This window comes from Chiloscyllium punctatum, chromosome 11, assembly GCF_047496795.1.
Source record: "Chiloscyllium punctatum isolate Juve2018m chromosome 11, sChiPun1.3, whole genome shotgun sequence".
Classification (NCBI taxonomy): Eukaryota; Metazoa; Chordata; class Chondrichthyes; order Orectolobiformes; family Hemiscylliidae; genus Chiloscyllium; species Chiloscyllium punctatum.
Genome location: NC_092749.1, coordinates 26,835,465 through 26,863,257, shown reverse-complemented (window position 1 = coordinate 26,863,257; position 27,793 = coordinate 26,835,465). Strand labels below are relative to the sequence as shown.

Sequence of the window (27,793 nt, the reverse complement as noted above, 5' to 3'; positions counted from 1 at the left end):
AACTTAGTGTCAAGTTTGGCACAACATCATGGACCAAAGGGCCCATTCCTGTGCGATACTGTTCTATGTTCAAACTTCTTGACTATTGTTAGAGCTATACTTAGCCAGACAAGTTTGGAATATTTCGTCACACTCCTGGCTTGTGTCTTGTGGATGATGGACAGGCTTTGGTGAGTAAGGAGGTGAGTTTTTTGACAGAGGATTTCCAAGCCTCTGACCTGCTTTTATAGTAACACTACTTATTACAGTGAGTACAGTTCTGTTTCTGGTCAATGGTAACTCCCAAAATGTTGTTAGTAGGAGATTCAGCGATGGTAACACCATTGAATGTCAATGGTTAGATTCTGTATTGTTGCAAATAGTAATTGCCTGGCACTTGTGTGAAGTGACTGTTATGCACCACAGAATGTTACTTGGCTGGGAAGAGGAAGGTAGGTGGTAATCAGCGGGTGCTTTCCTTGCCCTTGTTTGACCTGATTCTGTGAAACATCATGGGTTCCACAAACAATGTTAAAGACTCCTAACACAACTTACACCCAACTATGCCACCATTTCTGCTTGGTGTGTACTGCCAGTGACACAGGACATAATGGGGAATGGTGATGGTGTTGTCTGGGACAATGTGTGTGAGATACAATCCATGAGTATGACTATGTAAAACTATTACTTAACTAGCCTGTAAAGCAGCACTCCCAATTTTGGCACAAGCCCCGACAAGAGGTCGACGGGACTGTGCTTGCTGTTGTTGTTTCCAATGCCTTCGTCGACAGCAGATGATCCTCCGATTTCACTTGTTTTTTTTCTTTTCTATTGTTTGATAACAATCTGTCTGAATGACTTGCCATTTCAGATGCCAGTTAAATGTTGGCCCATTGCTGCTATGGTCTGGAATTGCATGGCAGTTACCTTCGCTAAAGAGGGGACATTAGTGAACCAGATGAGCTTTTATAATGATCAACATCATTTGCCTTTTAATTCAAGATTTTTATTGAATTCACATTCCACCATCTAGCATTGTTTTAGTCTTGAACCTGGGTACACAAACATTGCCCAGATTTCAGGATTACTAGTCCAGTGACAATACTACTGAGCAATTGCCACCTCTTGGCAAAAGTGAGGACTGCAGATGCTGGAAACTAGAGTGAAGATCAGAGTGGTGCTGGAAAAGCACAGCAAGTCAAAATCAGAGGAACAGGAAAATCGACTTTTTGGGCAAAAGTCCTTCATCAGGAATAGAGGCAGGAAGCCTCCAGGGTGGAGAGATAAATGGAGGGGGGTGGGACTGGGGAGACAGTAGCAAAGAGTACAATAGGTGAATGGGGGTGGGGATGGAGGTGGTAGGTCAGAGAGGAGGATGGAGCGGATAGGTGGGAAGGGAAATTGGCAAGTAGGACAGGTCATGAGGACAGTGTTGAGCAGGAAGGTTGGAACTGAGGTAAGGTGGGGGGAGGGGAAATTAGGAAACTGGTGAAGTCCACATTGATGCCCTGGGGTTGAAGTGTTCTGAGACAGAAGATGAGATGTTCTTCCTCCAGGCGTCGGGTGGTGAGGGAGTGGCGCTGGAGGAGGCCCAGGACCTGCATGTCCTCAGCAGAATGGGAGGGGGAGTTGAAATGTTGGGCCATGGGGCGGTGGGGTTGATTGATGCGGGTGTCCCGGAGATGTTCCCTGAAGCACTCTGCGAGGAGGCGTCCAGTCTTCCCGATGTCAAGGAGACCACATCGAGAGCAACAGATACAATAAATGACATTGGTGGATGTGCAGGTGAAACTTTGGATGTGGAAGACTCCTTTGGGGCCGTGGATGGTGGTGAGGGGGAGGTGTGAGTGCAGATTTTGCAATTCCTGCGGTGGCAGGATAGGGTGCCAGGATGGGAGGGTGGTTTGTTGGGGGCGGGGGGGGGCGCGTGGACCTGACCAGGTAGTCACAGAGGGAATGGTCTTGCAGGAGGGGGGGGGAAGGGAATCATATCTCTGGTGGTGGGGTCCGTTTGGAGGTGGCGGAAATGTCGGCGGATGATGCAGTTAATGTGAAGGTTGGTAGGGTGGAAAGTGGGACCGGGGGGGGGGGGGGGTCTGTCCTTGTTACGGTTGGAGGGGTGGGATTTGAGGGTGGAAGTGCGAGATGTGGACGAGATGTGTTGGAGGGCATCTTCAACCACGTGAGAAGGGAAATTGCAATCTTTAAAGAAGGAGGCCATCTGGTGTGTTCTGTGGTGGAACTGGTCCTCTTGGGAGCAGGTCTGGCAGAGGCGGAGGAATTGTGAATACGGGATGACATTTTTTGCAGGAGGTAGGGTGGGAAGAGATGTAATCCAGATAGCTGTGGGAGTCGGTGGGTTTGTAACAAATGTCAGTGTCAAGTCGATCGTCATTAATGGAGATGGAGAGGTCTAGGAAGGGAAGGGAGGTGTCAGAAATAGTCCAGGTGAATTTAAGGTCAGGGTGGAATGTGTTGGTGAAGTTGATGAACTGCTTAACCTCCTCGCGGGAGCACGAGGTGGCACCGATGCAGTCAGAGGTGGGGAGTGGTGCCGGTGTAACTGCGGAAGATGGACCGTTCTACATAGCGGACAAAGAGACAGGCATAGCTGGGGCCCATACGTGTGCCCATGGCTACCCCTTTGGTCTGGAGGAAGTGGGAGGATTCGAAAGAGAAATTGTTAAGGGTGAGAACCAGTTCAGCCAAACGAATGAGAGTGTTAGTGGAAGAGTACTGTTGGGGACATTGGGAGAGGAAGAGACAAAGGGCTTGGAGTCCCTGGTCATGGCGGATGGAGGTGTAGAGGATGTCCATGGTGAAGATGAGGCATTGGGGGCTGGGAAAACGGAAGTCTTGGAGGAGGTGGAGGGCGTGGATGGTGTCTCGAATGTATGTAGGGAGTTCCTGGGCTGGGGGGATAGGACAGTATCGAGGTAGGGGGCGATGAATTCGGTGGGGCATGAGGACGCTGAGACAATGGGTCGGCCAGGGTGGTCAGGCTTGTGACCTTGGGAAGGAGGTAGAACCGGGCAGTGCAGGGTTCCCAGACTATGAGGTTGGAAGCTGTGGGTGGGAGATCACCTGAGGTGATGAGGTTCTGTATGGTCTGGGAGTTGATGGTTTGGTGATGGGGGGTGGGGTCATGGTCGAGGGGGCAGTAGGAAGAGGTGTCTTTGACTTGGCGTCTGGCTTTAGTGGTGTCGAGGTCAGTGTGCCAAACTACCACTACACCCCTTTATCTGCTGGTTTGATGGTGAGGTTGGAATTGAAGCAGAGGGAGTGGAGGGCTGCGCATTGAGGGTGAGAGGTTGGAATGGGGGCAAGGGTAGACAGTTTGAGGCGGTTAATGTCCCTGCGGCAGTTGGAAATGAAGAGGTCGAGGGCAGGTAATAGACCAGCGCGGGGTGTCCAGGTGGATGGAGTGTTTTGGAGACGAGTGAAGGGATCCTCAGAAGGTGAGCGGAAGTCCTGATTGTAAAAGTAAGCTCGGACCTGTCCTGTCCCCAAATAATTGCCTCCTCTCGTAATCTACACAGGAGCAGCATGTATAGACAGAGCCAAGTTAGCCAAAACTGACAGATCAGATCAAAACTCTGCATTCCTGCTGCATCCACTTGTAAATAATTGTGGTCAGTTAAACAGGTAGCCAGTGGATGATGAGGTTCCACAAATATCCAGTATCCTTAATGACGTGAAGCCCAGCACAACACATAGGGTATAGAAGCCCAGGATTTTGACCCAGCGACTGTGAAAGAATAAAAAAAGTTCCAAGTCAGGATGGTGTGAAGCTTGTAGGGAAACATCTATGTGAAGGTGTTCCTGTATATTTACTGGCTGTTATCCTTCTAAGTGGGAGAGGTTACATGTTTGAGGTGCTGTTGGAGAAGCATTGGTGAGCTGCTTCATTAATGACCTCAGCATTTGGGATGTTTGGTTGTGCAGTATTTAGTATTCTTTGTAACTCCTCAGATACTGAAACAGGTCAGTATCTATATGCTTATGTAGACAATATTCAGGCACATGATGATAAATCTAAGTAATATTTGTGCTACACAAGAATTTAACCATCTTCTTCTGATATTCAATGGCTGTACCATCACTGAATTCCCCACTGTCAACATCCTAGAGGTTACCATTGATCAGAAACTGAACTGGGCCAATCCTTTGCTGTGCATAAAAGACAGCTTTGAGACTGGGAATACTTTGGAATGTAACTAACCTCCAGACTCCTCAAGACCATCCTCTCCAAGACAAAAGTCAGGAGTGTAATGGATTTGCCTGATTGTGTACAGTTTTCACAACACTGGAAGCTTGCCACCATCCAGGACCAAAGTAGCCAGCTTGTTTGGTACCCTATACCTTTTAGCTTTTAACATTCACTTCATTCACCACTGACGACTACTGGCAGCAATGTGTACCGTTGACAAGATACACTGCAGTGACTCATTAAGCCTTCCCCAACAACAGCTTCTAAACCCAGGACCTCTACAACTTAGAAGGACAAGAGCAGTAGATTCTCCTCCAAGTTACATATCATCCTGATTTGGAAGTGTTTGACCATTCCTTCATTTGAAATCATGGAACTGTCCTCACAATAGGACTGTCAGTGTATCTGCACAAGATGGACTGCTTAGGCACAGATAACAAATGTTGGCACAGCCAGAAGTGCCCATATCTCTTCTAAGAATATTTAGATCACTTAGTGTGGAAACAGGCCCTTCGGCCCAACAAGTCCACACTGACCTGTCGAAGTGCAACCCACCCAGACCCATTCCCGTACATTTACCCAATTCACCTAACCTGCACATTTTCGGACTGTGGGAAGAAACTGGAGCACCCGGAGGAAACCCACGCAGACACTGGGAAAATGTGCAAACTCTGCACAGTCAGTCGCCTGAGGCAGGAATTGAACCCAGGTCTCTGGCGCTGTGAGGCAGCAGTGCTAACCACTGTGCCACCGTGCTGCCCAGAAAATACATGAAGCATAGGCATGATTAGATCAGATTACTTGGTGTGGAAACAGGCCAACAACTCCACACTGACCCCTGAAGAGCAACCTACCCAGACCCATTCCCCTACATTTACCTCTTCACCTAACACTATGGACAATTTAACATGGCCAAATCACCTAACCTGCACATCTTTGGACTGTGAGAGGAAATTGGAGCACCCGGAGGAAATCCACGCAGACACAGGGAGAATGTGCAAACTCCACACAGACAGTTGCCCGAGATGGGAATTGAACCCGGGTCTTTGGCGTTGTGAGGCAGCAGTGCTAACCACTGTGCCACCGTGCCGCCTGAAAAAAGGGAGGGAGATGAGTTATGTTTTCATGTTTAAAGGGAAGGGAACATACGTTAGATTGCCCCGTGCATACACATAGACAACCACCTACCTAAATGCCAATCTCACTATCCATCAGGGATTACAGAGGGGACAGTTTGCTTCTGCTGTATACCAGCTCAAAGTTCCATGCAAATTGTGGCTAACTGCCTTACAGCTATTGAGGTGTGTATCTGGAATAATTAACACATGGTTCGTTTTAGATGTCCACTGTGCCATGTTTTTAATTGTTTGTAACTGAGCAATATGATTGAATATTTTTCAATGGTTGCCAATAAAACCTAGGAGAGGTATAGTGTATGTAACTATGTTAGACAGAAATGGATAGTCAGAGATAAGTTTCACTTTATTTGGTGTGCCCATAACTGCTAATGGGATTATGTTTTGTACCAGTCTTGCTCATCTTAATCTGTTTGTGCCTAAATTCTTGTAGTGTAAACTGTGGGGTGAAAACACTTTTGCCTCTCACCACTGAAGCTAAGTAGCAGCAGTATGTACTAACTACAAGTTTCACAGCAGAAATTCTCCAAACGTCCTTAAATAGCACCTTCCAAACCTAGGAACAGTAAGGACAAGGGCAGCAAATACATGGTAACACAGGAACTTAAAGTTCCCCGCCAAACTCCTCACTACTTGAAAATATATCACCATTCCTTCATGGTCACTGGGTCAAAATCCTGGACTTGCCTCCTAAGGGCAGTGAATAGCACATGGACTACACCAGTTCAAGAAGGCCACTTACCTTCTCATGGCCAACAAGGGACAAGCAATAAATGCTGGCCAGCCAGTGATGCTCACATTCCAGAAGTGAATTTTAAAAATTAGAGGTTTATTTGTTTGAATATCTATTACTGAACTTATTGGTTTTTTTTAAAGATTCTGGTGGCATTACGACACTTACACTTTAAGAACATCGTACACTGTGACCTGAAGCCTGAGAATGTACTACTTGCCTCGGCAGATCCTTTCCCTCAGGTGGGTATATTTTCATCGGTAGTCACAGGTGAGGTGCCGGAAGGCTGGAGGTTGGTTAATATGGTACCACTATGAAAGAAAAGTGTTCAGGAAAAGCTGGGGAACTATAGTCAGGTGAGCCTGACATCGGTGGTGGGCAAGTTGTTGGAGGGAATCCTGAGGGACAGGGTTTGCATGCATTTGGAAAGGCAAGGACTGATGAGAGGTGGTCAACATGACTTTGTGTTTGGGAAATCATGTTTCACTAACTTGATTATTACTTCTTCAGAAAATTCAAAGAAGATCAATGAGGACAGAGCAGTAGATCTGATCAAGGTGGACTTCAGTAAGGCATTCGACAAGATTCCTCATGGTAGATTGGTTAGCAAGGTTAGCTCATATGGACTACAGGGAGAACTATTTGGATACAGAACTAGCTCGAAGCTGGAAGACAGAGGATGGTGGTGGAGGGTTGCTTTTCAGACTGGAGGTGTACGACCAGTGGTGTACCACAAGGATTGGTGCTGGACCACTGCTTTTTGGCATTTAAGTAAATTATTTGGATATGAATATAGGAGGTATAGTTAGTAAGTTTGCTGATGACACAAAAATTGGAGGTGTGGTGGACAGTGAAAAAGGTTACCTCAAAGTACAATGGAATCTTGATCAGATGGGCCAATGACCAAGGAGTGGCAGATGGAGTTTAATTTCGATAAATGTGAGGTGCTGCAATTTGGAAAGGCAAATCAGGGCAAGACTTATACATTTAATGGTAAGGACCTGGGGAGTGTTGCTGAGCGAAGAGATCTTGGAGTGCAGGTTCATAGTTCCCTGAAAGTGGAGTCGCAGGTAGGTAGGATAGTGTAGAAGGCGTTTGGTATGCTTTCCTTTATTGGTCAGAATATTGAGCACAGGAGTTGAAAGTTGTGTTGCGGCTGTACAGAACATTGGTTAGGCCACTTTTGGAATATCTTGAGCAATTCTGATCTCCCTCTTATAGGAAGGATGTTGTGAAACTTGAAAGGTTTCAGAAAAGATTTATAAGGGTGTTGCCAGAGTTGGAGGATTTAAGCTATAGGGAGAAACTGAATAGGTTGGGGCTGTTTTTCCTGGAGTGTTGGAAGTTAAAGGGGACCTCCCAGAGGTTTATAAAATCATGAGGGGCATGGATAGCTTAAATAGTGGGGGAGTCTAGAACTAGAGGTCATAGGTTTAGGTTGAGAGGGAGAAGATTGTGGTGTGTGTATGGAATGAGCTGCCAGAGGAAGTGGTGCAGGTTGGTACAACTACAGTTAAAAGGCATCTGGATGGGTATATGAATAGGAAGGATTTGGAAGAATATGGGCCAAGTGCTGGCAGGTGGGACTGGATTAGTTTAGGATATCTGGTCAGCATGGGCGAGTTGGACTGAACAGTCTGTTTCTGTGCTGTACATCTCTAGGACTCTAACCACAAGATTAGAGGCATAGGTCCTTTGAAATGGTCCTCATTCAAGTATAAAACATTAGCTGATTTTAACATAGCACATCAAATTTAATCCACTCCCTGACTTTGCCTTCAAAGCAACATAACATTTTAAGATCTAATGACTGCGACAGCAGACATTTCTGTTTAACATTGCCTGAACTTATCTATTTTGAATGGCAGAATGAATGATTCAGCACTATGTCTTGCATTGATTTACAAATTGGCTATTTTGTGCCTTCTATAGAAGTTTTGGGTAATGTTTCTTTCAATTATTTATACCTATTACTACTCAGCTGTACAAAGTGCTTGCATTGTATTTTACATTGTGCAAGAGAGCTTTATGGTGAAGATTCTTATTTTTTATCAAATTATTTAACTTCAAACATTTTTTTCAAGTATTGAGATGAATTTAGGGAAATAGCTACAGGTTCAATTCATGAGTTGTAACTGTCTACTAAAAGTTTCCTGAAGTCACATGATAATTCTTTAATAGCTCAGATCTCCTAAGTGTGCCTTTCTCTAAGAAGTTTTGTAATAATGCTATAACTGTGTTATTGCCTGTAAGACACTGATTTATCATATAATTCAGAGATAGCCCAAGTACATCTCCTGATCTGCATTAGATTAGCCAATCTCTGATCAGGCTTTATTGGTGTTGGGCTCCACATTCCCAAATTAAGGATAAAGTATAAAAGACAGACTGTTCCTCATGGTAACTAGCAACTCCTTTTAAGAAGTACACTGCAGAGAATCTTTTGAACTTCATTGTATTAGCAGCCCCTGTTAATTAGTCTAAAGCATCCTGTCTAGTTTCAGTGGAGTCTGACTGTGGGATTGTTAATGTAAATGAAACACAGTCAAATGGCCAAGAAATCAATGTTGCTAGCATCCATAGTTTTACTCCTAGGCACAGGATTAGGTAATTGAAATCCTCAAACTCATTTCACCAGTCAGTGAGATTTTACCTGATCCATCTCCCTACCTTGCATCCATATTGCTTTAAACCCATGTCCATTAAAATTCTTAAATCTCAAATTTAAAATTGTTATTGTGAGAGAGAATTCCACATTGCTACAGTTCCTTATATGAAGAGGAAAATCCTACAAACTTCAATCAAATCACTCCTTAACTTCCTATTTTTCAGGGCATATATGCCTAATTTATTAATCTCTCCTCAGTCTGAGAGAGGGATTCAGGTAGCTCAGTTGGCTAGACAACTGGTTTCTGGTGTAGAATGAAACCAACTGCATGGATTCAATTTCCACAGTAGCTGAGATTACCATAAAGGTCACACCTTCGCAACCTCGCCCCTTGTCTGAGGATCGGTATCAGATTAAACTCATATTTCCCTCCCCACCCCTTTCCACCTTCCGCAAAGACCGTTCCCTCCATGACTACTTGGTCAGGTCCACACCCCCCTACGACCCACCCTCCCATTCTGGCACTTGCCCCTGCCACTGCATGAACTGTAAAACCTGTGCCCACACTCCTCCCTCACCTCTATTCAAGGCCCTAAAGGAGCCTTCCACATCCATCAAAGTTTTACCTGCACATCCACTAATATCATTTATTGTATCCGTTGCTCCCGATGTGGTCTCCTCTACATTGGGGAGACTGGGCGCCTCCTAGCAGAGCGCTTTAGGGAACATCTCCGAGCCACCCGCACCAATCAACCAAACCGCCCCGTGGCCCAACATTTCAACTCCCCCTCCCACTCTGCCGAGGACATGGAGGTCCTGGGCCTCCTTCACCGCCGCTCCCTCACCACCAGACGCCTGGAGGAAGAACACCTCATCTTCCGCCTCGGAATACTTCAACCCCAGGGCATCAATGTGGACTTCAACAGCTTCCTCATTTCCCCTTCCCCCACCACCTCCTAGTTTCAAACTTCCAGTTCAGCACTGTCCCCTTGACTTGTCCAGATTTGTCTGACCTGCCGAGCTCCTTTTCCACCTATCCACTCCACCCTCTCCTCCCTGCCCTATCACCTTCATCTCCTCTCCCACTCACCCATTGTACTCTATGCTACTCTCTCCCCACCCCCACCCTCCTCTAGCTTATCTCTCCACGCTTCAGGCTCACTGCCTTTATTCCTGATGAGGGGCTTTTGCCCGAAACGTCGATTTCGCTGCTCGTTGGATGCTGCCTGAACTGCTGTCCTCTTCCAGCACCACTAATCCAGAATTTGGTTTCCAGCATCTGCAGTTATTGTTTTTACCTCCTATCAGTTGTTCCTCTGTCTAGTGAGAGAGCAGCCCAGTGGTCCTCTGAAGCTCCGGCAATTCTAGGACAAACCGCATAATCAAACCATCAGAACCCTGGTAATATTCTGGTAATTATATTACATGTATTCTAAGGCTGGTATATCCAAAGGTGCAGTTTCAGAAGTATGTGCAGTATTCCAGATATTGTATATCTGGAACAGAACTTCCTTCCTATTATATTCTAGCTCTAGTTATGATGGCTTACCCACAGCAACATTTTTAAATTTTACTTCTGTGCTTGAATATTTAATTTTAATCATCTAGTTATATGAATCCCTCAATTTCCCTTTCACCATTTCATCCTTCACTTTCGCTTATAAATAATATTTTGATGTGTCCTCTTATTTTTGGCTGAAATTGATAACTGCACACTTAAGTCCATTCAAATCCCTCTGGCATGGTTCTGCCAACTCAATTATTCTGTCAATGTCTTTTAATTTTATGCTCCCTCTATGCTACTGACTATTGTAGAAATATAAAATACAGAAAAAAGTGTAAATGTTGAATTTATACATAACCTTTGCACAACGTATTTTAACTGCTCCCAAAGTTGAGAACCTCATTATAGGGAAAATATAAATGGTAAATGTGCAGCGTAGCTTAACTAGGATATTACCCAAGATGGGGTTATCATTATGAAGGTAGATTTTAATGTTTAACAGTTTGTACCAGAATTCAGGTATGATTGAGTAGAGGTTGTCAAGATTATGAAGAGTTGCGACAAAGTAAATACTAATTGGTGTTAAGATTAATCTCTCATACTTGTGATTACAAAGTTAACTGCTGCAAACAGCCTCTCACTTCAGAGCTTCCATATCTAAACTGACACCCGCTTGTAGTTGTGTATCACTTCGTTTATCCCCTCCATTGCTGCTTTGCTAGCAGGCTGCTCATATGACATCTAGTCATAAATGAGTCTCCGCATCCTCCTCCAATTAAGTATTGTGAAGTCTAAGGATATCATTCATTTCTGTCACAAATTCCATTCTCTTTCCCAGCAGTTGTCTCGAGTTGAACCTGATTGTTCTCAAACATAGCATTCTCATTGATCTGAAATTCAACTTCCTGCCCTGTCTTCTCTCCAGCACAAGAACAGCAGTTTCTTCGTTGTGACACTCTGCAGCTTCATCATTCTCCACCTTTCCCTTCTACAGATAGTTATTTCAAAGGTCCATTAGCCAGCTCATTCTCCACCTTCCAAAAACTTCAGCTCAACTAATCACTTCAGTGTATGTTGGGGCAGAGAGTTGTTACCATTCTTGAATGGAGCCTGAATTTTTAGCTTTGTTCTAATCAGCTTTGACACTCTTTTAGGTAAAACTCTGTGACTTTGGATTTGCTCGTATTATTGGTGAAAAATCTTTCCGACGATCTGTGGTGGGAACCCCAGCCTACCTAGCACCAGAAGTCCTCCGGAGCAAAGGCTACAATCGATCCCTTGATATGTGGTCCGTAGGGGTTATAATCTATGTGAGCCTCAGTGGCACTTTCCCTTTCAATGAAGATGAAGATATTAATGACCAGATTCAAAATGCAGCATTTATGTATCCACCAAATCCATGGAAAGAAACATCTAGTGAAGGTAGGAGATAATCAAACAACTTTAAGCTTCCTAATTAATATATTAAGCATATGACTGAAGATTGAATAGCAATTCATTGCTGATGATGCCACGAGCTTCGGAATATGAAGTTGAATTACATAAAAGGTTCTTGAAGGGGATTTCGGTCCATAAGATGTTACCAGCCATGATAAGACATTTATTATGCCATTTTTGTTTGAATTTCCTAATTTTCTTAGCAACACATCCTCATCTTCATGTTACCCACTGGTGATATCATCATCACTATGGAGAAGGTTCCATATCTACACTGTCACCCACTTGTGGCTGTCTATCACTTCGTTCATCCCCTCCATTACTTCTTTGCTAGCAGGCTGCTTATCTGACATCTAGTCTTGAATGTGTCTCCGCATTCTCCTCCAGTTAGGTACTGGGAAGTCTGAAGACATCAGCATTCATTTCTGTCACATATTCCATTCTCTCCATCTCTTTCGCAACAGTTGTCTCGAGTTGAATCTGATTATTCTCAAACATAACATTCTTGTTGACCTTCAATTAAACTTCCTGCCCTGAGTTCTCTCCAGCACAATTCTGCCAATTTCTTCTTTGTGACATTATGCTGCTCCATCACTCAACACCTTTCCCTTCCCAAGATGGTTATTTCAAAGATCCATCAGCCAGCCCAGCTCCCATCCTCTATTATCTGAAAACGTCAGCTCATCTAATACCCATCTCTCCAAATTCAATCCAGTACCATCTCCCATGTTTGCCATACTCACTGCCATAATTGTCTTCTGGTCAACAGTATCTAAGCCCTTTATGGCTTCATCTCCCACTATCTCTTTCTGACTTATTGCCGCTGCACAGTTTCCAGCAAGAACCCCATCCTTCTGACTTTAGATTTTTGTGAAAATTGACTACCAGATTTAGCTATGCAACAGCAATTGCATTCTTATGTTTGTACAGTGACTTGGTAGGTAAAGGAATGTGGTACAATGGTCAGAATTTAAGGAGCTAGGTTAAAAAAAAATAGCAATCACGATCTCAAATGCAATAATCTCTGAATACTTCCTGTACCATGTGAAAGTGAGCACAGAAATAGGAGGGTAAGATAGATGAATGCATGGCTGTAAAGATGATTCATGAGAGAGAACTTTAGATTCCTGGGCACAAGGACTGGCTCTGGGCAGATCGTACTTGTACAAGTGGATGGGTTATGCCTGAACAGAATTCATATTGTTCTTTGTGGGATTTTCTTTGTTTGTTTGTACTGTTGGGAGGGCTTTAAACCAACTCAACACAGGTGGGGGAATATTAGAGGAGAAGACTAGGTTGCAAAAATTACATGGAGAGACAAATAGCACTCATGCAGAGACTAGCATATCAATAGGTAAAGTTGGAATAAGGGAGAATGTAATTAAATCTAAATTTGGTTGACTGTGTATGTATGTGAATGCCTAGTGGACAGTAAATAAGATTGCCATGTGGCAGTAACTGAACTTTGCTGAACGAATGGCAGGATTGGGTGCAAACTTCTCAGAAGAGATTGGAAAGTGGGAGGGATGGCGATATTGTTTAAGGACAATGTTACAGTGTTGTCGAAAGAGGATGGTTGCAGAAGGTCTAGGACTCAATTGGATTTGAGGCTGAGAATAGCCTGTGGTCTGACAATGCTGCTGTAAGATACTCTGAAAAAAGTCCATGAATTCATCATCTATGCTACTTTTGCCAATCTGATTTATCGAATCCATATGTACATTAAGATGTGCTGTTATTTTTGTCTTTTGCATATTTGTTCAGGTTATCACAGATCACTAACTCAATCTATTTTGCCCCTTTTCGTAGCCATTGATCTAATTAACAATCTGTTACAAGTAAAGATGAGGAAACGTTACAGTGTGGACAAATCTCTGAGTCATCCTTGGTTACAGGCAAGTTAAGATGTTGCATGATTTACAGTAGCCCTTCTTTATGTAAGACATTAAGTGTGTAATTTATATTCCAGTTTTGAACTCAAGCTGGTTGCTGGTCTTTTCTGGTGATATAAATAGTATAAAGAGAAGTACTTCTGCTATGATAAAGGGTCAGCAAACCTTTTCAATTCATCCAGAGTTTGAAATTTTACTGCAACAATGTCTTATTTGTTTTTGATGCCAAGGTTGAAATGCAGGTGTCTATCATTCTTTTCCAAACTCATTACCAATTTCAAAATGATACTAAACAGATCAGCTTTCACACAATGCCATTAATTCCAATCCTAATGTAGTGCAGTCTTTAAATCTTGATTGATACACGAAACATGTTGCTCCAAATATTCCATATATAGTAACCCTCCTGCACACATTGGACAAAAACTGACCCATCTGAAGTACTTCGACTATAGTATTCCCAGTCAATATTTGGAAAGTTAACTGGGAATACTCCAGTTCAAGTTCTTCAGATGGGTCAGTTTTTGTCCAATGTGTAATGGACCCAACCAAGTGTTACATTTGGTGGTAGGTGAGCACTGGTGAGAGTGACCACAATTCGATTATATTTACTTTTGTGATGGAAAGGGATAGGTGTACACTACAGGGCAAGAGTTATAGCTTGGGGAAAGGCAATTACAATGCAATTGGGCAAGATTTAGGATGCATAGGATAGGGAAGGAAACTGCAGGGGATGGGCACAATTGAAATGCGGAGCTTATTCAAGGAGCAGCTATTGCAGTTCGGTGATAAGTATATATCAGTCAAGCAGGGAGCAAGTTATCGAGTGCAGGAGCTGTGGTTTACTAAGGGAATTGAATCTCTTGTCAAGAGGAAGAAGAAGGCTAATGTTAGGATGAGATGTGATGGCTCAATTAGGGCACTTGCGAGTTAGCCAAGAAAGACCTAAAGAGGCAGGAGGGGACTTGAGAAGTAATTTGCGGATAGGATCAAGGAAAACCATAAGGCTTTCGATAACTATATCAGGAATAAAAGAATGACTAGTGTAAGATTAGAGCTAATCAAGCATAGTAGTGGAAAGTGTGCATGGAGTCAGATGGGGGAAGTGCTAAATGAATACTTTTTGTCAGTAATCACACTAGATAAAGACAATGAGGTCGAGAAGAGTATTGAGATACAGGCTACTAGACTTGATGGGATTAAGGTGCATAAGGAGGAGGTGTTAGCAATTCTAGAAAGTGTAAAAATAGATAAATATCCTGGGTCGATGGGATTTATCTGAGGATTCTCTGGAAAACCAAGGAGGAGATTGCCAAGCCTTGGCTTAGATCTTTGTCGTCATTGTCTACAGGAATAGTGCCAGATGACTGGAGAAAAGCAAATGTTATTCCCTTGTTCAAGAAGGAGAGTAGCTATAACTTTGGAAATTATAAACCTGTGAGCCTTTCTTCAGTTGTGGATGAAACTTGAGGCTGTTTTCGTTTGGGAGAAGGAGGATGAGAAGCAATTTAATTGTGACGTATAAGATAATCTGAGGATTAGATAGGTTGGACGGTGAGAGACGTTTTCCTCAGATGGCAATGGCTAGCATGAGGGGACATAGCTTTAAATTGAGGGGTGATAGATATTGAACAGATGTCAGAGGTAGTTTCTTTACTCAGAGAGTAGTAGAGGCATGGAATGCACTGCCTGCACAGTAGTAGACTCGCCAACTTTAAAAAGGCATTTAAATGGTCATTGGATAGGCATATGGACGAGAATGGAATAGTGTGGGTTAGATGGGCTTCAGATTGGTTCCACAGGTCGGCACGAAGGACCTGTACTGTTCTGTGATGTTCTATGTTCTAAGTGTTTATGGCAGGTGGTGTATCTGACACTTATTATAAGTTTATGGGGATATGGAAATGATTCCATCTCAAATCATTGAATTTTACATGGTTCTTATTACTCACACTTGAATAAAGAGAATAATTTATTCATGTTATGTTTCATTAATAATCTGTTTCATCCAGAATACATTGTTGTGCCTAAGCCTGTGAATTCACCTTTTTTTCTGCTTTTGTATTTCTGTCTTTGCTGTGAATCAAGATTGAAATATTCTCTTGTCTATGCGCTATACAGGATTATCAGACATGGCTAGATCTCCGAGAGTTTGAGACCAGGAAAGGAGAGCGTTACATCACACATGAAAGTGATGATGCACGATGGGAGGAATATTCCCTGGAACATAATCTCCAGTACCCCAAGCACTTCATCATGGCACCGAATTTAGATGATATGGAAGAAGATCCTTAATGTATCAAACTGAACAAACTGCCATGACTGATTAACATCACAGCTATGTTGTGGAAATGTACTGCCACTGGGGTAAAGGAAGCCAAGATTTGTTGCTGCTTGTCGTACAGCACAGCCAAAGTGGATTAGATACTGCCCAGCTCTTTACATCAGTCCGTGTGACAATAAAGAGGGAGGATATAAATGAAGACTGTGTAAGCCTGAAGCATATTTCAATTACACAAGTGCAGACTTGGTGACTGGTGTATGTGGACAATTGAATGCCGTGAGCTTTAGATTTTAAACCAAACATTCCTTTTCTAGTATTTAGCTGGTTTAATACTATCCACCCAAGTACCTCCTCTGGTAACTAGTCACTTTGTACCAAGCCATAAATGTACTTGTTTACTAAATGCAAAGCTAGATCAGATAATCTTTTTTTCATAAGTGTTTTATTTTTTACAAGATAGAAAGTTACAGCGAAAAATTGTCCATTGCAGGACAAGGGCTATTGCTTGGACCAAATTCAGTTTAAGTAAGGATTTCCTCTTACTAAAGTTGATTGGCACTTTGAGTAAATCATCAGTTTGTTCCATTTTGTGTACACGATTGAGACAGTATTTACACATGAAGGGTCTCTTACGAAATGACCTTATCAGCTTCATTGATTACTTTGTAAAGTTGATGTCATTGAGTTACCAAAACTTTCTTGCGTCTAAGTTTTATAAGATAATATAAAGCTATAGCATCTCTTTCCTAATGCTGAGTATAACATTGGCAGAGCAATATCTCCAGTAGTCACTCAGTTGCTGATCCATTTGTACTATGGTTCAAAATATGACAGTCAGTGTTACAATGAAGTGATATTGATTGGTTTAGAATGAAGAAATGGTGCTAAAGGAGGAATACTGGAGTGCTAAAATCCACTTACATCTGGGACCCATTACACTAGATTAAGCTATAAATTCTACAGTGGAGCAATGATGCAGCTGGAGGGCGCACAGTTTCTGGAGTTTTAGTTGGAAACACATACTTTATTGGCATCTTGCCACCTGAAGGCACTGTGGAGACATTTTGCTTTGAAGGTGCCAGGAAGTCTACTCATTTATGTAACTCCCAGTGGTGACTGGTACTGTTGTTAACAATGTAGATTTTGTCTTGTCATCTCTTCATGACAGCAGAAGGACAAATCCCATCTGTGTGAAACCCATCATTTTCATTTTATTAACTGTTTTAAGATGCTGCAGGTCCAAATTCTACAAATTAAGAATGAGTCACTTCTGTCGGCTGCTACCAATCAGATTATTGGTTGCAGGAATGGCTAAGTAGTACTCTGTGCTTGCATCTGAACAATCAAATGAAGATCTTTGCCACATCATTCCAACCAGAGAGCAGTATTAATGGGCATACAAGAAAAGAAATAATGGTTGAATGGCCTTGTTGTTTATGATACCAAGAAGGTACACATTCCCATTGCAGGCAAAAGCCTTGATAGCAACTGGATGTGCATTCATATTATGATGAGTCCAGCTTCTACTTATTTGCTCCCTTATTCTTGAGACAGTGCATTTCTTGAATAGTTGAGGCCTTTGACTTCAAACTTCACATAAAAATAATTTGTCTCTGAACTGGTGGGATATGGCAGGGCTGGTGTGGTGGATGTGGGTAGAGAAAGTCCTGCTTCTTATTGCAGTTTTATTAAGAGGAGTTTTTCAAAAAATGTGTACTTTTAAAATCCTGTATAGATGAAGTCTGTTGCACAGCCTTTTATGTTAAACTATCAGTTCAACCCAAACTCTTGAGAAATTTCACAGGATGAAATGCATAATTTGAAGACAGGCTATGCAATTTGAAAGAAAACATGATAGCTATCTCTCCTTCAATAGCATGTGCTTGTGTCCTTACTGTGTGCACTGTGATGTACATACATGTCTAATTGACATTAAATATTCCACTCGTACGTGTTTTTATTCAAAAATACTTTATATTTCCCTCCTGAAGTTGGACAGCATTTTTTGTAAATTGTGTAGTGAAATTTCAACAGTTTGTTTTTTAACCAGATGTGTACCTTTGATAAAAATAAATATCACAGCATACAACAGTAATATTTTAAAGATTAGAAATTATAGGTGAGAAATGAAAGATTGAGCAGTATGTTGCATTGACAAGCATTCCTATTACAAATAGCAATCGACTGTTGCTTTTCAATATAGGCAGGCCTAAAGAATGATTGGCAATCAGTTAAAGTTCATTTTTCCCCTGACAACAGATGCCTGTTGACAACTAAACGTTTTGCTGCTTAATGTCAGTGCTGCAGCTATGAGGTTCATGAGATCACAGGTAGTGTCAATCAGGCTTGCAGAGGTAGCTGGCTGTATCAGCAGCCTCCCATTCATATAAGGTTGAACTGCAGCCTCTTTTGTTCCACAACTGAAGACTAATAATGAATGGATTTGAAAAGTAGAATTTTTCCTGTAAACATTTTCAACTGGATGTATTCATTGCTTCATAGTGTCCATTGTGAAGGGTGCCTTGAAGCTGAGTTTTCTTTTGTTTGGGAGAGACAAGAGTCCATGTTGCCCAAGTAGAAGCATGCAAGTACTTGCTTCATATATGTTGATATTTGTATGAACCTCAAATAGTGCAGCATCAGGGGAAATTCCAGTTTCTCTGCAATACTGTTGCAATTCACATTTTCCACCAAAAGGTCCAGCTTATTGTATACATGTAAATCCGAGAATGCAGTGAATTGCTTTCAATGTTAATATTGTTATTTTCAAAACACTTTCATTGACTTATCCCATTCTATTTGAGAAATCTTCTCCAGCCTTCAATCTCAATCTGCAGCCTCAACTTCTTTGACTCTAAATCATAAGTTCTGGAACATCAGAGATGGATATTACATTTACATATAGACCTGTCATTCTTTGCTAAATTCATCTCACCTATTGCAATTCTTCATGATTTTATGCAGCTACTAAAAACCTCTTCAACTGTGCCTTAAATCACTTCCCTATCTCTAAGTTTCTATATTTCTTATTGATACCTACCTTCCACATCTGTAAAATGTTGTTATATGTGATAAATGGAATAGAAATGCAAGTTGCTGGCAAACTATTTTTCCACCTATCAAAAAAGCTGGCCCTTTTATAAAAAGACACAATGTCGCAAAATAAAAGTATATGATTTAACTGATCTGTATGGACCTTTTAAATTCATTTTGAAAACCTGTCTATATTATGTTACTATAATATCAGTATTTTTTAACTCAAAAATATGTTCAACCAGCATTGCACCTGATGTTTTGCAGCTAAAACAAAAATAAATCAATTTTCTATCATGCTGCAACTTTAAAAATAATTTAATTGAAAGATAATATTCCATTCTGTCATTCAATGTTTGTATTTGAGGGAAACAACATGTAGAATTCAGATTAAGGGTCTTCTGTGGCGTGTTCTGACATTAAAAATTTCCAGCACATTTATGATGTTGCTGAGAGATTAGATAAATAAGAAATGTTTTAGCCCTTATGCAATGCAAGGAAACATTTTCAACATTTTGTATGCTTTGAGTTGGTACAAATGTATAGGGACCACTGAATTTGAATATGGCTTACTATAGCATTTGTTGCTATTGGAATACCTGAAAGAAAGGCGAGTTTAAGATATTTTGAAGCGCTAGCTGTAATGAGACCAACACTTTACCTGAGAATCCTTTTTTGTTTATTTTTGTTTGCATTTTGTGAGCTTGCTGTCTGCAAAGTTGAACAAATGTATATTGAGTTTTAAGTAATATTTTTGTGGAGGGGGGGGGGGATGTGTGAGTAGTTCTTATTTTATGCTTTAGTTTTAGATTGTTCTACTCTTATTTGAGTATGCTATCCTTTGTCCTGTGTTTGTTACAATAGTGTGTTATTTGACTAAATAGATCATACACTCCAGTACTGGAAGATAATATAAGGAGTGAAGTTACCTGGTTATAGTCTCAAACATTTCCAAAAATAAACGTTATGCAGTGGCTTTTGCTCTGGTTTCATATTTAGTTTTTATATATTGAAAGTGCGATATCTGTTGTCTTCGTTCTAACCATTTGATTTTAAGTGCAATTTTGGCAAAAGAAAAGCATTTAAGTTTAGAGTCTATTTTAAAAGATTTAAGATATTGTCAAGAACAAAGTTTACCTTCTCTTCTGAACCTACTATGATTAGAGGTGTGCAAGTATGCCAGTACTTGGATTGTGACCTTGTGTAATCAAATTATTATAAAATATTTAAAAATTGAACAGCTGAAAAGATGTCACAACATATATTTTGTACAGCCAAGTGAGGTGTTGTGGATTCTGCTTGGAGAACCATTTTGGTTTAGCATTAAGTTTGGCTGCACACACCTGATTATCAACCAGAACCAAACTGGGCACTAGAAAAGGTACAGATACGAAGTTACCACATTGGTGGAGCAAAGAATGTGAAATTCAAATTTCCCCTTAAATTTCAGTTGATTTAGTTTTTTTCTTTTTTAAAATGCAAAACTATATGGTTACTAATCATGGTCGATATAAAAATATTTGCATTCCTTGTCTTTAACCTATTTAATAGGGATCTTCCTTCATTGTTGCTGTTTTCCCCAAGACGTGCTGAATGTTCTGCAATTGAAATCATGTAGGTAGCTTTATGCTGATTAGTAAGATAAACTGTCTGTAGGATGTGTATTCTCCATTATGTGAACAAGCAACTGTTTCCAGTCTTAGTGACATGCTAATGCTGTTGTCTCTTAAGTTCCAAACCAGTGTGCTCAATAATGTTGAGGTACAGGAAATGAACAAAATAATGTAACTGTCATTTTAAGTGGTAAAATCCACTTGCTATAAACTATAACAATCTAGAATTAAAATGAAACACATTTTGAAAGGGAATTTGTTTAAATTAATTGTCCTGACATTTAATATTGATGTAATACATAATGTATTATCTTCAAAAGACTTTGGTCTCTGATAATTAATAACAATTCAATTTTAAAATCTGCAATGTAGATAGAAAATTGCAACAGTGCTTGGCTCACTAATACGTATAGAATAGGCAAACATTTGATAGATTGTTCACAAAATATGTACTTTGGCAAAGATACTGAAAATGCATCTGCACTAAGAAAGATGTCAATAAATTCTATTACCAATAAAAGAAATCAATCTCACAGCATGATTTGAGAAATAAATGTCATTTAGCCATGCCCTATGTCTGGGTAGTGGTATAGACTATAATAACAAAACTGCTGCAAGTTTCCATTTTTATTAACATTTTGTCCTAAAAATGTAATTGCAGTTTGCAGCCCAAAGGCTAACAACAAAAGTGAAATCAATGTATTCTGATCATTTAGATTCTGGGACATTTTTATGTTAAAATCATTATATGTTGTACAATGATTATTTTTTGCATTGGCTTGCCCGACAATAATTGTTGCCTTTTTGTGTGTTTGCTTCTGTCCAATTAAAAAGAAATTTGGATTTTGTATATTCAGTTTTGTGCTGAACAGTCATGAGATACTGGAGGTGGTTTAATAAGGGCTCTCCAGCATCTTTACACTGCACTTTAGCTGGTCAGTGTAGTTGCTGTGGTCCATACTCATTGTTGTGAAGTGTGATGGAAATTAAGGAACCATAGACTTTAGACAACAGCACAAAGGACCAATTTATGGTGTCTGTTAGGGAAATAGTTCTAGACTATTCCTGAGAATCTTTACATCAGTGTTGCCACTGGCTTGGCATGAGTCTTATGGAAAAGTGTTTTTGTATATTTTAGTACTTGCAGTTTAATAAAACTAATTGGAATTTCATCTTGTGCTAATTCTATTTTGTTATTGCAATTTGTGGGTGTTTACAGCACTCAAACAGCTCACATTTTTAATGACATATTGAGTGGTGAAAAGGTTCACTGTGGGATGGCTAAAGGGTTCACAATTACCAATCTTTGAACAAAAGGAAAGGGAGTGGAAAAGCACAAATTAACCAATAGTCAGAATCAGATGATAAGGCACAAGCTATGTCTTGGTTGTAATGATGTGGATGAATAAACAAACTATAAATTCATTACATTGGAGGACCATGGAGTAATCTTCGAGGAGAAAGTGAGGACTGCAGATGCTGGAGATCAGAGCTGAAAATGTGTTGCTGGAAAAGCGCAGCAGGTCAGGCAGCTTCCAAGGAACAGGAGAATCGACGTTTCGGGCATAAGCCCTTCTTCAGGAATGAGGAAAGTGTGTCCAGCAGGCTAAGATAAAAGGTAGGGAGGAGGGACTTGGGGGAGGGGTGTTGGAAATGCGATAGGTGGAAGGAGGTCAAGGTGAGGGTGATAGGCCGGAGTGGGGGTGGGAGTGGAGAGGTCAGGAAGAAGATTGCAGGTTAGGAAGGCGGTGCTGAGTTCGAGGGATTTGACTGAGACAAGGTGGGGGGAGGGGAAATGAGGAAACTGGAGAAATCTGAGTTCACCCCTTGTGGTTGGAGGGTTCCTAGGCGGAAGATGAGGCGCTCTTCCTCCAACCGTCGTGTTGCCATGGTCTGGCGATGGAGGAGTCCAAGAACCTCCATGTCCTTGGTGGAGTGGGAGGGGGAGTTGAAGTGTTGAGCCACGGGGTGGTTGTGTTGGTTGGTCCGGGTGTCCCAGAGGTGTTCTCTGAAACGTTCCGCAAGTAGGCGGCCTGTCTCCCCAATATAGAGGAGGCCACATCGGGTGCAGCGGATGCAATAGATGATGTGTGTGGAGGTGCAGGTGAATTTGTGGCGGATATGGAAGGATCCCTTGGGGCCTTGGAGGGAAGTAAGGGGGGAGGGGGGGTGTGGGCGAAAGTTTTGCATTTCTTGCAGTTGCAGGGGAAGGTGCCGGGAGTGGAGGTTGGGTTGGTGGGGGGTGTGGACCTGACGAGCGAGTCACGGAGGGAGTGGTCTTTTCGGAACGCTGATAGGGGAGGGAAGGGAAGGGAAGTATATCCCTGGTGGTGGGGTCCGTTTGGAGGTGGCGGAAATGACGGCGGATGATACACTGTACTTGGATGTTGGTGGGGTGGTAGGTGAGGACCAGTGGGGTAACCATGGAGTAAGTCATGATCTGAGATGACAGGTAGACAGGATTTCTTGTGAGACAATGAGACAAACAAGATTTTGGAAAAAGTAGACCACTGAAGCGAATGGGTTAATAAATCCAGTTTGAATGTGACAGAGAAGTGAGAGAGAACATCAGTGAAGAGGTCAAGGTCGGAACAGAACAAAGAAAAGTGGTGAATATGGAAGAAACTGCCCTTGATGGAAAAGATGTGGGGTTTAAAGTCAGCTCCAGTTCAACCAGGATACAAAGATTGTGAAAGGTGAGTTCACGTTAAAAGATTGATTCGAAAAAGATTTGACTGAGGCAAGGAAGTGGGTTTTGGGTACAGGAAGGATTTTGTCAGGTGGGGGTGGCTGTGCACAATCTGATAGTGTGGCAATAGTTGAGTGAAAGAAGGGTGTTGGCGTTGGGTATGATCAATGTACAATATGGAGCTCAGACCCCACACCTCCATAGCTGATGTCTTTGGGAGCAACATCTGTTTTTAAAAAAAGGGAAGGCTCTTGAGGGAATGTGGAACTGGAGAAAAATGAATGCATTTTATTGAATCCTACAACAGAGATAATGCATTGCAGTCCCAATCACAAACAATAGAACATTGGCTAGGGCTGATAGTTGGAAGACAAATGTGTGGTGTTATTAGGAAGAAGGGCACAAAGAGATGGCAATTGGATGAACAGATCAGATTTTGTGGGAAAGGAATGATGATTTTCAAGGGGAAAATGCATGAGAAAATGAGACTACTGATGCCAATTAGCGTAAGTGTCAGAAAGGACAGCTACATGATCAGGAGAAATGATCAAGAAAATTTTGGAATTAATTGACTTAATGAGCTTGGAGTGGAGGTGCTAAAAGAAGAACAAATTTCAGGACCAAGATGGTTTAGAGTCTGGATACAGTTTGAAGGGGGAGGTAGACACTGGTGAATGAATTGATTCAATCAATAATTTCAATCCTACAAGATTAATTTTGCCTTTCAGATAAAGATTCAGGAAGGGAATGTAAATTCATTGAGAAAGGACCCTAAGGTTGTGTTTGCCCTCCAATGACCCAAACTATTTTCCTTTCAGAAATGCATTTTTTCTCTTTGGGAACTAAAAAAAAATATAACTTGAGTTGGGGATTGAGAAATGCAAAAATATGGGAAATAGGTTTGAGGATAGTTTCTCCAAGACAAATCGAATTGTACCTTGGGTGACGTTGTCTAATTGGTACCAGAAAGTCTCACACATCAATGTAGTTTGGGCTATACTTTTTGCTTGGACATGAAAATGTTGCCACAAGAACTTTTATCGTCTCTCATTACTGATCCTGATGATTTCAATATATGAAAATTCGAAAAGATTTCTTCTAATTAAGCAACAATATTCTAAAATCTAGTTTGATCTTTATTTTGCATATTAGAATGTTCAACACTTCATCATAATGACATATAGCACCTAAATGTAATACAAAATGTAGAATCATAGAAATTTGTAGCACAAAGAGGATTATACTGCCTTTCGTGTTTGTGTTGGCTAAAAAGGACTTATTCTGTTTAATCATGATTTGGAGATGCCGGTGTTGGACTGGGGTGTACAAAGTTAAAAATCACACAACACCAGGTTATAGTCCAACAGGTTTAATTGGAAGTACTAGCTTTCGGAGCATCACTACCACCTGATGAAGGAGCGACGCTTCGAAAGCTAGTGTGCTTCCAATTAAACCTGTTGGACTATAGCCTGGTGTTGTGATTTTTAACTCTGTTTAATCAGTTTTCCAGTTCTTGTCCTGTAGCTTTTTAAACTGTGCTTCAAATGTGTAAACAAATACTTTTTAAATGTGATGAGAATTTTGATCTCTCAAGAAATGACTTTCAGATCTCCACTACCTTCTTGGTGAAAAAAATGTTCTGCTCAATGCCTCTACTTTTTTCCACCAGTTGGTTTAAATCTCTGATCCTTGGTTATTGAATTTGTATATCTACTTCATCACACCCTATCTTGTTACCTTCAGGATCTGTGGACATACACTCAAACGTGGTTCTTAACACTTCTCAGTATCCAATGATCCAATGTATTCCTTTGTCTTGTTATTCCCGTCTCATCCATTCTGAATGTGAAAGCTGGGAGTAGTAATAGGCCAATCAGCCCCTTGAATCTGTTCTGCTCATTCAATAAGATCATGGCTGATCTGTTCGTTTCAAATTCCACATTCCTATCTACCCTTAAAGGCCTTTGATACCTCGCAAAACAAGAATTGTTTACCTTAAAAAATTTACTGGCTCCCACCTCCACTCCCTTTTGAGGCAGACAGTTCCAAAGTCAATTAACTCTCTGAAAAAAAAAGCAACTGTCCTAAACGAATCCCTAATTTGAAAAAGGTGCTTCCTAGTTCTGGACTTGCCTAAAGAGGAAACATCTTTTCCGCATCCACCTTGTTCAAGATCTTTATAAATAATATTTAATCAACTGTTTGAGTTTCTTTTATACTAGTTGCCAGTGCTTTTCTGTACATTTTTTTTGCTTTCCTAATATCTTCCTAATTTCATCCCTGCACGTTCTGCACACCAATATTTTTGCAATATTGAACTCTTGTTTTCTGACATGAGCTTCCCTTTTGTAGACTTATCTCAGTGTTATGATCGAAGCTGAATGCTGAACAAGTCTGATCGCAGATGAAACACCACCTGAGCAAGTGGCACTTGAAGTCTGACCTTATAGCTCAGAGACACTTTCACTTAGCCACAAGAGCACATTTCAGTTTGATGTACTCCATTTGCCAGATTTTGGTTCAATCAGTCAACCTAACTATAATCCATCTCCATACTCCCTCTGTCCTCTTTAACACATACATTCCTATTTATCTTTGTTCATGTGCAACTTTAGCTGCCATGTCTTTGCTTCCCTCATCTAAATCATCGATGTAAATTGTAAAAGGCTGAGAGCCGACACAAATCCTAGTTGAATTCTACATGTCCCATTATGCCAATCCGAAAAATAACCATTTATGTACCCTATCTGTTTAGCAGAATACATAAATATAGACAATAGGAATTGAAGTAGGCCATTCAGCCCTTCAAACCTGCTCTGCCATTCAACAAAGGTAAAATATTAGCAACCTCTGGCCTTTCACCTATGTGTAACTAGACAAAATTTTTTTAAAAATTGTTATTGTAATCCTTGCTCCTCTTCACAGGCTGAAATTTAGGCAAGGGAATTTACCCCTTGATATTTCCTATCCTGATGTTCACCCCATCCAATTTCATACACTTCCTCATCCACAATGTATAGCATCATTATCATCCTTTTGTGAAGAAAGACGGAAAGAATCCATTAAGAAGTGTGCATAGGTCATAGAGATGTACAGCATGGAAACAGACCCTTCGGTCTAACACGTCCATGCCGACCAGATATCCCAACCCAAACTCATCCCACCTGCCTGCTCCCGGCCCATATCCCTCCAAACCCCTTCCATTCATATACCCATCCAAATGCCTCTTATATGTTGCAATTGTACCAGCTTCCATCACTGCCTCTGGCAGCTCATTCCATGCACGTACCACCCTCTGTGTGAAAAGGTTGCCCCTTAGATGTCTTTTATATTTTTCCCCTCTCACCCCAAACCGATGCTCTCTAGTTCTGGGCTCCCCAACCCCAGGGAAAAGACCTTGTCTATTTACCCTATCCATGCCCCTCATAATTTTTTAAACCTCTAAAAGGTCACCCCTCGGCCTCTGACGCTCCAGGGAAAACAGCCCCAGCCTGTTCAGCCTCTCCCTATATCTCAAATCCTCCAACCCTGGCAACATCCTTGTAAATCCTTTCTGAACCCTTTCAAGTTTCACAACATCTTCCTGATAAGAAATTGCATGCAATATTCCAACACTGGCCTAACCAATGTCCTGTACAGCCGCAACACGACCTCCCAACTTCTGTACTCAGTACTCTGACCAATAAATGAAAGCAAACCAAACGCCGCCTTCGCTATCCTATCTACCTGTGATTCCACTTTAAAGGAGCTATGAACTTTCACTCCAAGGACTCTTCAGCAACACTCCCTAGGACCTTACCGTTAAGTATATATGTCCAGCTAAGATTTGCTTTCCCAAAATGCACCACCTCGCATTTATCTGAATTCAACTCCATCTGCCACTTCTCAGCCCATTGGCCCAACTGGTCAAGATCCTATTGTAATCTGAGGTAACCTTTGCTGTCCACTACACCTCCCAATTTTGGTATCATCTGCAAACTTACTAACTATATCACTTATGCTCGCATCCAAATCATTTATGTAAATGACAAAAAGTAGAGGACCCAGCACCGATCCTTGTGGCACTCCACTGGTCACAGGCCTTCAGTCTGAAAAACAACTCTCCACCACCACCCTCTGTCTTGTACTTTTGAGCCAGTTTTGTATCCAAATGGCTAGTTCTCCCTGTATTCCATGAGATCTAACCTTGCTAATCAATCTCCCATGGGGAACCTTGTCAAACTGAAATCCATATAGATCACACCTACCACTCTGCCCTCATCAATCCTCTTTGTTACTTTAATCAAGTTTGTGAGACCAGATTTCCCACGCACAAAGCTATGTTCATTAACCCTAATCAGTCCTTGCCTTTCCAAAATCATGTACGTCTTGTCCCTCAGGATTCCTTCCAACAACTTGCCCACCACTGAGGTCAGGCTCACTGGTCTATAGTTCCCTGGCTTGTCCTTACCACCCTTCTTAAACAGTGGCACCACATTAGCCAACCTCCAGTCTTCTGGCACCTTACCTGTGACTATCGATGATACAAATATCTCAGCAAGAGGCCCAGCAATCACTTCTCAAACTTCCTACAGAGTTCTAGGGTATCCCTAATCAGGTCCTGGGGATTTATCCACCTTCTTGCGTTTCAAGACATCCAGCACTTCCTCCTCTGTAATTTGGACATTTTGCAACG

The 27,793-nt window shown here is 41.5% G+C and overlaps 2 protein-coding genes across 8 annotated transcripts in view; one reads left to right on the top strand and one right to left on the bottom strand.

Moving 5' to 3' along the window:
* Positions 1-15,812, top strand: part of prkd3 (protein kinase D3) — a 421,243-nt gene extending 405,431 nt beyond the window's left edge. For all 5 annotated transcript variants that reach the window (XM_072580535.1, XM_072580534.1, XM_072580537.1 and 2 more), the window contains 4 exons: positions 6,202-6,300; positions 11,325-11,592; positions 13,417-13,502; positions 15,621-15,812. In XM_072580535.1, the coding sequence (XP_072436636.1) occupies positions 6,202-6,300; positions 11,325-11,592; positions 13,417-13,502; positions 15,621-15,794 (627 nt within the window). In that variant the 3' untranslated portion in view covers positions 15,795-15,812. The remainder of the gene's footprint in view (positions 1-6,201; positions 6,301-11,324; positions 11,593-13,416; positions 13,503-15,620) is intronic.
* ndufaf7 (NADH:ubiquinone oxidoreductase complex assembly factor 7) overlaps positions 1-27,793 on the bottom strand; it is a 51,562-nt gene that overhangs the window by 3,299 nt on the left and 20,470 nt on the right. The window contains exons 10-11 of one of the 3 annotated variants that reach the window (XM_072580540.1): positions 9,965-10,030; positions 2,079-3,727 (exon numbers count right to left, since the gene is read on the bottom strand). In XM_072580540.1, coding sequence (XP_072436641.1) covers positions 9,971-10,030 — 60 coding nt within the window. In that variant the 3' untranslated portion in view covers positions 2,079-3,727; positions 9,965-9,970. Of the gene's footprint in view, positions 1-2,078; positions 3,728-9,964; positions 10,031-18,505; positions 18,652-27,793 lie in introns of those variants that run through there. The other 2 variants (XM_072580541.1, XM_072580542.1) reach the window with 2 other exon arrangements.